Raw genomic sequence first — 12,323 nt, 5'->3', positions numbered from 1 at the left:
CTTGCCTGCCAATACCAAACCACAGAACACTGCAGCCTTTGCACCTGAACCCTCGGTCGGGTCTCTGCAGTACTCCTGAGCCTCTCCCACTGTTGGAAAGTCTGGCTAATACCCCTCCCCCAATCTCCATCTTCTGCTAAAGCTTGTGGCAACTTTGACATTTCAAACAGGCATTAGGGCCAATCTCAAAACTTTTTGCCTGTCCAAGAAGGGTAAGGTGGAGTCCCAGAGCCCTCATGTGTGCACAGCCCTTGCCACCCCCAGGCTCCGCCCTCCTCAGCCCTGCTTTGGTTCCCCTCATCCTAGCAAGTCTTATATCTTTCTAAAGGTCACTCTGTCAAGTCGTCCCATCCTGGAAGGTAAAATGTCAAAGTTATGTCTCGATCCTACTGAGTGATCACAATACAGTTCAGGTGCCTGGTACACATGGGTGGAACTTCCTCTTGAGATCATTGCTCCAATTTGTACAATAAAATCTCTCAAAAAATGTCCTGGGTGAAATATAAGTAAGCTTGATGAATATAAATACTTTAAATGACTACCACCATCAAGATGTTTCTGAAAAACTGAAAACATGAGACAGAAAATCTAGAAAACCTCCAGATTCTACCCTCAAGTGGCACAACCACATCTGTAGATAAAGACCACATGCTGGGGACTGGAGAGATGACTCAGTGGTTAAGAGCACTGGTTGTTCTTCCAGAGGACGTAGGTTCAATTCTCAGTACCCCCTCCCCCCCCCCCACAGCTTACATGTGTCTGTAACTCCAATTCCAGGGGATCTGATAATTTCACACCAATGCACATAAAATAAAGTTAAATTATTAAAAAAAAGATTGCATGCTGTACTGCTAGAACAGACTAGGTCCAACTCCACAGGTTCTATACAAGCCATTTATTTGAAATGCCAACTATATGTAGGATAGTCAGTGTTACATGCTTATCAGTAACAGTAGAAAAATAGAACCAGTGAAAACCTCTGTACAACTGTGATGGTACTCAAAAGAGAAATGTATCGTTTACAATGCTTCACACAGACGAGTTCAAGTTTGGAGGTACCTAAATAAAAATACTATATATTTCTTTAAAAAACACTATGTACAGTTGAAGCGTAAACAAGTCTTACAAAGTACTGGTTATGCAGGTTGTAGAAAACACTTGCATAGGACATGAAATCAGTTTAAGAAAGATTTCTGAGCCTTTAGCATTGAAGGCACTTGACTCTACCATTAACAGCACAACCACAAGGAACTCGGTGGTGGAGGCCAGATGTGGCACAGACATGGCAAGGGAGCTCAGGAACCTTGCTTGGGCTTTCAGCCGCCCCGTCTAAGAGCAGAATTCCCTAGGGGCTACCCAGATAACCTGCAGTTGTGTGCAGGTACACCCGAGGACTCTTCCAGAGCTTATCTGATCTCAGAGCTCACATAAACACACAAGTAGGAGAAGATATTTCCAAGACACAAACTTGCAAACAGTCATTCTATAGAAATGGCTGCAGCATTATAATATTCTGAATATGGAAGATTGGTACAGTCATGGATATATATTTTTTAGGGAAAACAAAATCAAAAGACTTGCTCAGACAATTAACCACATGAAAACTAGTACAACTGATGGGACAAAATAACTCACACTTCACAGAGCACTGTTCACACAGCAGTGTTGAGAGAAGAGAGTAAAATACCTCTAGGGCGTGCAGAATAGCTCTTAGCAAGATTATCTGAATGAGGCTTGAAAGTAACTACATGGTAGACATTGTGAACCACTGCAGACCCGGGAATAGCACCCATCACTGCGGCATTAATAGTCTATTGACTATAAAGAGCTTAACTCAGCCCTAAAAAACACATGGATGCCTTATCACTGTAAAACAATGGCCTTATGCAAATTTCGTGAAATGTATTTTTCCCTTAAAAGGCAAGTTCAGTATTATGAAGACAAATCTCCTTTGCTGTAGACACTGGGAGTGTTGATCCTCAACTCCAGAGAATGCGCCTGAGAGGTCAGCTTCGGCCCAGCTGGTGCCACATGGCATTCACCGGCTTCCACTGCGTTCTGTAGTATCAGCTTCATCCAAATGTACAAGGGTTATGCCCATTGCGAGAACTTCAACAAGCAATGAAAGAAAATGCAATACAGGATGACAAATGTTCAAAACAAAACAAAAAGCCCTAAAGCCAGAGGACAGCCAATGAGGAAGCAGAAATCAAGAATTAGGTTTAGTTCGTAAGAGGTACAGAAAACAAATATAATTAACCCAGTAAGCCCTAAAAGCTCAATATGTCACTAAAACACTAGGCCAGCTTGGACCTAGGGACGACACTCAGAAATAAAGTCAATGGGTGTAAAAGAGAGATGGTGTATTAGAATTTTTGTTTTGAATGATTTTAATTTTTCTCCTTATGAGCCACAGGTGACTTTAAATGTTAAGTTATTTTTCAAAATTTCAGAACTAAAACAAAAATACAAATAAAGGATCAACAGCATCTTGAGAACCTAAGCAGTGGTTCTCCAGCCTCAGCACTCAGAGGGACTGGCTGGAATGGTGATTGTCCAAACGGCCTGATTGTCCCTGGCCTCAAAAGGAGATCTGGGATTTTGGTTCTTAATAAATTTCTATGCTAAGAAAAATGCCAGTTCCTGTGGCCTATTGTTTCATTATACATAAATACCTTCTTTTCCGAGACTGACCCTACCCAGACTTCACATTTTAAGTACAGCATTAAAAAGCTTCATAGATGAGTTCCCAGCCAGAGGCCCAGAGTCGAACATTCCACTAACACCTATCCTATCACGCACAAAACCACATCTGTTTATCTTCTCAAAGTCACACCATTCCATAATCCCACAGATTAAAGCAAGATTTTCCTGTATGCACACAGTTTGGCCAGGTAATTTACTAAGTCACTAAAAACAAACATTATAAATTAAATAATACTATGAACAGTATCTACTAATTTTTTATAATTACAAGTGTGGATAGGAAAGCACATTTAATGAATTTTCAGGAAAATGAGTGTGATATAAATGGTCCTAAAATGTAGAAAAACAAAACCTGTCAAGAGGTGAGAAAGCTTTAGGTGTGCTTGCTTCTCTCTGCAGTTATCTGCACAATACGGTCTGATCTGGAAAAATCTCAAACTGTATAAAATAATTCCTGTCAATAGGTCTCAGACACACAGGGAGGAACAGAACAGAACTGCTTTTTGCTTCTGCTATCTGATACTGTGCTTCAAAAGACACCAACTCTTAAAAAATGAGCAGAGCCCTGTGAGTTTCTGACTTCAGGAAAGAAGAGCCTTAAAGGCGATGTAAGCCCACCTTCCAGCAGATGTGCCTGTCCTTGGAGCTCAGGATATCCATCACCAGGGTCAGCCACAGTCAGCGGATGCACGAGCAGCAGCTAACTAACTAGCCAGGCAACAGAACTAGTGGCAGCGACTGCCGGGGTATACAGAAATGGGCACCTTCCCATCTGTGAGATTATCTATTGTTAGGATTGTTTAAATGTTAGATCATTCCTGAGTGTATATCCACAGGGTAAAGTGGGAAAAGACCATATGAGAAACTACAGTTTCAGGAGAGATCAGAGTTGCCAATACCTAACAGAAACCTACTTACTTCAAAGTGCATGTAATTCACTTATACGGTAGCTCGTGCTCCCTAGCCCTGCATAGTTTTCGAGTGTGAATGATTCCTAATTGTATGCACACACACAGAAAAGAGGTTCCCAAATTCCTTCTCCACAAAGAATGTCTAGGAAGTTTCTTTTCTTCTAAGTGCTACGGCTGTGTGTGTTTATAAAAATACGAAGTGAATGTCCAAATGATGAAGTGATTAAAAAACTTAAATAACAATATATTTACATCGGAGAGTAAGAAACAACAAAATAAAACAAATCCAAAAGCAGTCCTTAGCTCACATACTGCCCTTCCAAGGGAAAGGACTGTGAAAATCCCCTGTGCTCAGTAATTCAGAAAATGCCAAACCAGCACCTCCGGTGGAGTTCAAGTAGGACATGTAGTGTTTTACTGATAACAAAATAGTTTTTGGTGGTAAAGTACTATGCATCATACAACTTTGAATATGACACCAAAAATCCAGACATACTTTGAAAACATTAAAAAAATGTATGCTTACAAATACCAAATGACATACATAAGACTGAAGCCCTTTTGGTTTTGTTTGTTTTCCACAAAATGCAAGACAACCAAAGGCAGTCACTTCCCCCAGCACAGTGAGTCACATGAAGAGCCAAGAGCCAGGCCCGTCAGTGTGCCCTGTGTGCACACATCATCATCTCCACTACTTTTTTTTTGAGGCAGGGGCTCACATAGCCTAGTCTTCAGTTCATTTGTACCCCAAGATGACCTTGAACATGATCTGCTGCCCCTCCCCCAACTGCTGGGATTACAGGTGTGCATGTCTGTACGCAAACCTAGCTCTAATGTTTTCTAATACTAAGGTCTAATTTTCTTAGACCTTTTGGAGTGAATAACTCTACTCCAGAATTTACAAGGGCCCCGACAATGCCTGTACTATGATTACACACATTAGCCACAACTGGATATCAGGGCTTTCCCTCCTTCCTGTTTTTTACTGAACCTAAAAACCTTAAGACCTGGACTGGACTCCTGCTGTGGAGAATGAAGATTGGTTTTCACGACTTATAAAAAAAGAATGACATTAGATTTATGGAGACTGAGTAGGAAGATTTCTGAACTGAAACAATCACCGAAAGAGAGAGGAGCGTCTGATGTGCTGTTCTTTGGAATTTCTATAATTAAAAAATAAACACAACTATTTTGTAAGAAAATACATCTTAGTGTGCAATCCAATGCACGTGGAAACTGGTAGATGATAGATAAAATGCAAAAAAGTATGAAAATACAGTCCTTTAAATGTGGCAATAAAGTTTAACACACTGTTATAAAATCAATACAAATAAAATAAATGTACAAGTGCAAAAAAAATTAGTCATCTGTAAAGAAGAAGAAAGCGCCAGCTTGCTTTCTCTTTAAGATGCTTCCCACACAACTGTTACACACAAAAGAGACGGATGCAGCATTCAAAGTAACCCTCAGCATGCCATGTATAATAAACATATATACACATAGAAACTAGAATAAAATGTGAGACTGAGCTGGCATCGATAAACCGGTCAGTAAGTTGTTGGGTTACATCATAAAACAGGATGTTTCACATCTCAGGCACAGACTTGAAGCTGCTTTCAGAGGGCAGACTTTTTGTAGAGAAAGTCTGGCTTGCTCGGCGACCTCCTTCCTCTGCTTATGGAATCATCCCTTTCCAGATCTGTGTTTCTCTGAGCTCCATGGCTCAAGGACTCACTGTCTGTCAGTCTTCTACTAGATCGCTCTTCTAGAGCTTCAGAGCTACATGCAGAATGGGAAGGAGGTCTGTTAGGTGTCAGCCCAAAAGTCAAGTCTGTTTCTACTGTAGTTCGTGCCCTGACATGAGCTGCACCATTGCCAGCATTTTCTGAGGCTGCTGAAGGAAAGTCTGACCTCTGGGGAGGCTGCTCAACAACATCCAAGCGTATTGGTTCACTCTTCTGCTTGTGGAGATGCCCATCGGGAGAAAGTGGATATTCTCTCCTAGTGTCTTCCTGTTTTTTAGGAGAGGTCTGACCAGGTAGGTAAGCTGACTTTAAGCCATTTGGTGATGCCTTATTGTGGCTGTACAAGTCTGGACCAAAATATCTACCATGTGAAGGGGAAGGAGTACGCCTGCCAGGAACAGGAGTGGAAGGTCTGCAGGCAGCATTTGAGAAGTCATAGAGATCTGGGTATTCCTGCTGATTTTCTCTACCATCTGCTTTCTGCTCTAGTGGATGTTTTTTTCGAGACATGTGTGTGTGTCTCTGTGGAATACATGAGAGATGCTGGGGAGGCCCTGGTCCTGCTTCAGAAACTGGCTGACATAATTCTGTGTCTGTAGCAAGCTCTGGGAGCCTCCTGTCCTTGAGTGACAGTGTAGACACCCCCATGGCGATATCTGGCATCAAATCATTTAGCACAGGCTGTGTACACTGAAACAGAAACAAATGGGAATGATTAAAAAGAAAAAAAAATCACACATTTCTTTTAAATCATTTGAAGATTACAAAGTATATGCTTGTATTTAGGAGCCATAAAATTAAACAAAATTATACGCACGCAAGAACAATATAAAGCACTACACTTCCCTATAGAGGTTACTGCTGTTAGCATTATGTAGCTTTCCATATTTGTAACCTATGAATCTGTACTAATCTCTAAATTTGATGTACATACAATTATGTCAATTTTGAGATTACTTGATTACCATATAACATTTTCCTGTATTGGTGAAATATAATTTAATTATTCTCCTACTAGATTTTCCCCACTCTCTTCTCTCTCCTTCACCCTATCCCATTCTGAGATAATGGCTAATTTGGCTAACCATCTTTCTCTGGGGAATCCCCTTTTAACCTTCTGAGGCTGGAACTAGAAGTGGGCTGTCACGTTCTCCAGGCTTTTATGTGGGCTCTGGTAATCTAAACACAGGTCTGGCGTTGGAGAGATGGCTCAGTGGTTAAGAGCACTGTCTGCTTTTCAGAGGGCCTAGGTTCCATTAACTGTAATTCTAGTTCCAGGGGATCCAACACCCTCTCCTTACCTTCATGGACACCAGGCATGCATGTGATACACAGACTATATGCAAGTAATACAATGATACACGTAAAAAAAATTAAAAACAAACAACAAAAAACCCAACCAACTTGGGGGCTTTTTTGTTGTTGCTGTTTGTTTTTTTAAGACAGGGTTTCTGTGTTGCTTTGAAACCTGTCCAGGAACTAGCTCCTGTAGACCAGGCTGGCCTTGAACTAACAGAGATCCTCCTGCCTCTGCCTCCCGAGTGATGGGATTAAAGGTGTGCACTACCACCACCCGGCCCAATTTCGTGTCTATGCTTGCATAAGAAGACTAAAATGCAAAGCTACCTCTCACATTACTAGTTTGGTTCTTTGAGAGAGGGTTTTACTATGTGGCCCTGGCTAGCCTGGGATTTGCAGCAATCCTCATTCTTTGCTTCCTGTCCACAGGGATTACAGCCATGCCGTTATACCCAGCTTTTTAATTTTCTACGTTGAACCCATCTTTCTACCTCAAAACTCCCAAAATTCAAGCAACCCTAACCCAGTGGGTGGGCCACCACACCTAGCTTCTATTATTAAAAATTTGGGCATTTACATTTTTTCTACTATATTCAGGAATGTATGAGTGAATATATTAATAAATGGCCTTTAAAGCAAATTGTACTTAATATAAAATAGAACTTCTGTAACTGTAAGGCTTGGCCATTGGAAAAGAAGGAGGGAGGGCCCAGAAGGGGAAGGATAATAATCTGACTCAAGGTATATACTAGCTCAACACTCAACAATGAGGCTATTTTATTTTTCTCTACCAAACGCTGCTGACAGCACATGATGGAATACTAAGAACTAGAAGCCATTGTTATTTTTCTCAAATCTATTACATAAAACAGAAGAAACTCAAAGCTCAGATAAAAAGCCCTCTCTCAACTACCACCTACTTGCCCTAGCAACCAACACTGAGTAAAATGGATCTGATGGATTAGACGGCTGGAGGTGGAGACATGCATGAGGACTTTTATCAGTCACAGTGCTTAGGCGAACAGAAGATGCTACATAAGTGCTTGCATAGAGGATCAGACACTGGGATATACATGAACTACACTCACTGAACTACATTCACTTGGTAATGATCAGGAAACCACCTCAAGTTGGTCCTATTTGTGCTTGTTCTCCTCTTTTCCATTCCCTGGAGGGAATGCTTCCCATCAGTAACACTTCTGGGTGTTGCTAAGTCCCAGCAGGGTCCCTGGAACTGGAGGAACAGCTCCTAAGGTCCTATGCCTTTGTTTTAGAGAAAGTTATCTAAGTGTAGACTTACCACTTGCTTCTCAGATATTATCGCTGATGAGGCGGCAGCAGCAGCTGCAGCAGCAGCAACCGTTTGTCTTCCCAGGCCTGTGGTGTTGGTACAATCGGGAGGTGCTACTTTAACACCTGGCAAATAGACTGGGGCGGGGCCAGGTTTAGGAGCTGCTCTGGAGTGAAACAGCGAATGATTGCAGGGGTAAGAGAATGAACGAGAAGGGTGGTGACTGGGAGGCCTTGGTTTCCAGCCTGTCTTGAGCTGGTTATGGATTGGGGTAGCTGGAGGGTGGTATGGAGGGGGAGGAGGGGGCAAAGGTGGATGGAAGGCCACAAAAGAGTCCAGGTCTGTAAACATGGTTTCTGCTGTAGGGGTACTGTTAACACGACATCTCCCAGGCTGTCTCATTGTCAAGAGCGGACTTTCATCCCCAAAACGTTCATCAGGAAAGAACTTGTGAGGATTCTAAGAAAGAATTAAAAAAAAAAAGTTACAATTTTAGCCTAGGCTGCCCTTGAGCTTCATATTTGCCTATCTCAACCTCCCTATTGTTGGGATTATAGGTGTGTACCACTGCCTCACTGTCCTTAAACTCCTGACCTCTGCCTCAGTATTCCAAGTGCTGGGATTAAATGTGTGTGCCACTTCATCTGGTTTTAGGTTTGTATCTTTATTAGCAGAGTCATCAAATGGAAATTTACAGGTTGAGTTAAGCCAGGTACTTAAAAACAAACACAACTTTTAGCAGAAGTGAAAAGCTTAACATGGTTTTCTATGTCAGAAGCCCAAAGGAAAAATGACCTTACTGAGCATACAAAGGACTAGAGGGCAGCCTAGGCAGCACAGCCAAAGCTGCTCTACTGAATATTCCAGCACATATATACGCAGATCAGTCAGGTTAATAAGATCATGTGACAAAGTCAAACACCAGGAGTAAAACAATTCAAATGTGCCACTGCTAAAAAAATTAGATTAACATAAAAACTAAGGATGGGGCTGGGAAGTGGTGGCTCATACTCTAATCCCAGCACTCGGAGTGGGAAGCGGGTGGATCTCTGTGAGTTCAAGGCCAGCCTGGTCTACAAAAGAGATTTGCAGCCAGTGTTGCAGTATTTACACAGAGAAACCTTATGGGGGGGGGGGGAGAGACAGCGGGCGGTGTGTGTGCGCAAAACAAACAAAAAAGAAGGAAGGATATTTCTAGAAAGTTTCTGATACAACACCTAAGTATCTATTTGAAATAAATACAGAATATCATTCTTTCCTATTATGTATTAGTGAGTTAGATTAAGATAATGATAAATGGAGAACATTTCTACACAATTTATAAGATTAAGATACTTTACAAAAGAAAGCATATGCCAGAAGATACAATTTAAAATGGCAAAGGGAACAGAAATGATCCTAACAAGGAAAACACCAATACACTGCTAACACTTAGGGGGTAAGCTTACAAGGTCTTACCCATAAACAAGGAACTATTGGTAACAATAGGAGAGTGGGAGAAATACTGTTCTCCAGGGAAAGGCACAGCAACTGGCTATTCAATACCAAACAGTCCTGGAAATATACAGACAAGTAACACGATATACACTGAGCAGGTTGTATTTACAAAGTTAGGAATACATACATACACATACACACACCCCCCCAATAATAATTAAAGAGAGGTTATTAATATGAAAGACAGCAAGGAGGAGGATACATGGAAGGGGTGGGGCAGGGAGAAATGATATTATATTATAATCTCAAAAAAATTAAAAAAGTTAAATATCATACTGTGTAGCCTTATTGATGGAAATAATAGTAAAGAAAGACCTAAATTATTTGCTGCTTGCCAAAGGGAACCATGCCACAGTAACCACTTGCAAAAGTCAATCAAGGTTAATGGTATTTGGGGGCAAGAAAGTTTGCATCACTAACTAGATGAGATTTATTTATAGTTATTATTTAGATATTTTCATTAGACTATTCTACAAGCCCTATTTTAACTAAAACTATTACTGCTTTTGTATCTAATTACTAGAAATGAGGGCTTGTTTTTTTCTTGCTAGGTTAAAAAAATAAATAAAGGCACTTCTTGTTCCATGAGTCTCAGGCTTGTGTCCCCCTCATCCCCGCTCCTCCCCCCCCCCCCCCACGCCTCAGACAGGGTTTGTCTGTGTTGCCCTGGCCATCCTGGAACTCGCTCTGTAGACCAGGCTGGCCTCAAACTCAGAGATCCACCTGCTTCTGCCTCCCGAGTGCTGGGATTAAAGGTGTGCGCCACCACTGCCTGGCTAGGCTTGCATTTGAAAACAACTCCTAAGGGAAAAGAGAAGAAACAAGACACTTGGAAGTCCTGTAAGTATAACAGAGTCACACTGGAAATCCAATGACTAGAGAGTGAGCGGTGAGGGAGCAATTTTCTATTCCTCTCCAATCTCCACTGAGATAGAATTCTGTAGTAGCCACCTACTAGATGCTTATTCCGCCCCAGATACATTGGTGCTTTATAGCACATCCTATCTTCACTCTGCAGCGGAGGAAAGAGCTGTTCCGAGTGGTTGAAGGACTCGATCTGCTCAGCAGTTTAGGAAGCAGTAGAGTCAACTCTGCTCAGGTTGCTCTATCACACTGCCTCTTACCAGGAGAAATCTGCAGGCTATTACAGACACCAGAGGTAGCAAAAGAACAAGTAGGAAGAAAAAGAAGCTCAGGTGACACACCTGACATTGAAGGCTCCCTCTTCCCCCTCAGTATTGAGTTCTACCTGCAAAAGCTCTGCAGCAGCATCTGCAAGACCAAATTCTCTCAGCACTCGGATTTGGATTTCATAGCTGACGGTGGCGCCCTCCCCGCAGTTCAGTGCATAGGCTCTCTGCACCTGCTCCGTGTGCCTCAGTTCCTGCAGGCGCCTCACCATGTCTTTCATAATGAGGAGACGAGGAACTAGAAGGAGAAAGAAGGACAATTCCTGAGCTACACAAGACTACCCACCAAGCCCAAGGAGAAACATGCTATAGCAGAATCTTCTCACTTTTTAAAGATAGTATTTTAATTTCTTGGGAATGTTCAATTTATATGTCTTCAATTATTTTACAAGGTTTTAAAATTTCTCTGTGCCCCAAAAGCTCTTGATTATACTACACAGCTTCCCTGAGTTATATCATTTTTGGCCACAGCTCATATAAAAGTTTACTGGTATGTCCCAGCACTCAGGAAGCAGAGGCAGGTGGTTCTCTAGCTCAAGGCCAGCTTGTTCTACATAAAGAGTTCTAGGACAGCCAGGGCTACAGAGAGAAAACCTGACTAGACAAAAACAAAAAACAAAACCACTTTACTTGTACCTACTCTTTTCAGAAGGTGAGGGTATACCAAATATATTCACCATTAGGGTTGCGATGCAGCTCGGTGAGACAGTGCTTGCCTAGCTTCAATTCCCAGCACCACAAACAAATCGTCAATTGTTTTGAGTTCTGACTACATACTAGGCAGGAGCTGAATTTGGGTATTCAGGGTTACAGAATAAAAGGTGTGAACTCTATTCTCAAAAAATTCTGGCTTTCATTACTATAAGTTAAATAAGCAAATACAGTGTAGGATGTAGCACCAGGCTTGACTGAGGGCAGGGGGAAGGCTTCTTAAGACAAGCAGAATCTTGACAAAATGAGGGCTCTGGAAATTAAGCAGGCAAAGAAAGCAGGGAAACTTTCTGAGCAGACGTCAGGTGCATGTAACATATGCAAGTGAGAGATAGCAGGACACCACAGCTGGCTTGACAGGAGACTCAGTGCTCAGGGGTGCAAATAAGAATACTGACAGATGACAGGTGAACCATTTATGCAAATTCTGTGTATTCCAGATAGTCATGTATACAGGGGCATAACAGGACAAGAGCTGTGAGACTGTGACCAGCACTTTGAAACTACCTAACACAAGTGTGCTAGCTAGTTTTATATCAACCTAACAAAAGCTAGAGTCACTGGAGAGGAAACCTCAATTGAGAAAATGCCTCCATAACACCAGGCTGTTGGCTTGTCCGTAGGGTATTTTCTTAACCAGCGACTGAATGGGTGAGGGTCTACTTTACTGTGGTGGTTGCATTCCTGGGCTGATGGTTCTAAGTTCCATAGAAAGCCAGGCTAGGCTGAGCAAGCCACCGGGAGCAAGCCAGTAAGCAGCACCCCTCCATGGCTTGTGTCAGCTCCTGTATCCAGGTGCCTGCCCTGTTTTGAGTTCCTATCCTGACTTCCTTCAGTGATGAACGGTGATGTGGAAGTGTAAGCCAGATAAACCCTGTCCTCCCCTAGTTGTTTTTGGTCGTGGTGTTTCATCACAGCAATAATAAGCCTAACTATGACAACAGGAAAGCAAGGTGTGGTAGTGTACACCTTT

The 12,323-nt window shown here is 42.1% G+C and overlaps 1 protein-coding gene across 2 annotated transcripts in view; it reads right to left on the bottom strand.

The window, feature by feature from the left end:
- Window positions 1–880: 880 nt before the first annotated feature.
- The window catches only part of Btbd7 (BTB domain containing 7), an 84,806-nt gene continuing 73,363 nt past the window's right edge, over window positions 881–12,323 (bottom strand). For both annotated transcript variants that reach the window (XM_038336712.1, XM_038336713.1), the window contains exons 9-11: window positions 10,699–10,877; window positions 7,962–8,411; window positions 881–6,052 (exon numbers count right to left, since the gene is read on the bottom strand). In XM_038336712.1, coding sequence (XP_038192640.1) covers window positions 5,234–6,052; window positions 7,962–8,411; window positions 10,699–10,877 — 1,448 coding nt within the window. In that variant the 3' untranslated portion in view covers window positions 881–5,233. The remainder of the gene's footprint in view (window positions 6,053–7,961; window positions 8,412–10,698; window positions 10,878–12,323) is intronic.

This window comes from Arvicola amphibius, chromosome 7, assembly GCF_903992535.2.
Source record: "Arvicola amphibius chromosome 7, mArvAmp1.2, whole genome shotgun sequence".
In the NCBI taxonomy this organism is placed as follows: domain Eukaryota; kingdom Metazoa; phylum Chordata; class Mammalia; order Rodentia; family Cricetidae; genus Arvicola; species Arvicola amphibius.
This window is presented reverse-complemented; position numbering and strand designations above follow the sequence as displayed.